General features: G+C 59.9%; 1 protein-coding gene across 1 annotated transcript in view; it reads left to right on the top strand.

The window, feature by feature from the left end:
* Nucleotides 1–240: 240 nt before the first annotated feature.
* FPGT (fucose-1-phosphate guanylyltransferase) overlaps nt 241–596 on the top strand; it is a 5,171-nt gene continuing 4,815 nt past the window's right edge. Inside the window, exons 1-2 of the mRNA XM_042820072.1 lie at nt 241–261; nt 369–564. Of these exons, the coding sequence (XP_042676006.1) occupies nt 241–261; nt 369–564 (217 nt within the window). The remainder of the gene's footprint in view (nt 262–368; nt 565–596) is intronic.

The following is a 596-nucleotide window of genomic DNA, read 5'->3' on the forward strand; positions in this document are numbered from 1 at the left end:
TCACGAATCTCCAATCGCCCCCCCGCCCCTCCCCTGCTGCAGGCAGGGCCACCGACCTCCGCACTGAATATCAGAGATATGGTTTCACGAGGATGCGTGGTGCTCAATGTAAAGAGAGCCGAGAGCCGGGCTCAGATGGACTGCAGCCACACTGCCCTGGGGGGCCGTGCCGCAGTGACAGCCCACCCACAGAGCAGCAGGAGCACACAGCATCCTGCCTGTCGTCTTCTGTTTACAGACATGGAAAACGATGGAATTTTGGTAACTTTTTTAAAGTTCCTAAATTATTTCCGGTAGCTGCTTCTTACTTTTCTTTTTTTTTTTTTTTTCCTATAGTGCTTTCCAGCCACTTGTGCCGTAAGATTTAGGCGCAGACAAATCCTGCCTCTCCCCCCGATTCTGAGGCCCGCACACTCCGCAAGAGGCCGAGGCCCACGGCTACAAAAACCAACTCGGGGCGGAGCGCCGTGGCGGATCGTGCCCGGCAGCGCAGCCCGTGTTCAGCTCCGCTCCAGCAGCTGCGCACGGCGTTCCGCGTCCGCCCACCCGGCCCGGCGCTTCCGGGTAGGCGGCGCCCGTCGGCGCTCGGCGGAGCG

Source organism: Centrocercus urophasianus, unplaced genomic scaffold (genome assembly GCF_019232065.1).
Source record: "Centrocercus urophasianus isolate 14NV4802_14NV808 unplaced genomic scaffold, USGS_Curo_1.0 seq_18, whole genome shotgun sequence".
Classification (NCBI taxonomy): Eukaryota; Metazoa; Chordata; class Aves; order Galliformes; family Phasianidae; genus Centrocercus; species Centrocercus urophasianus.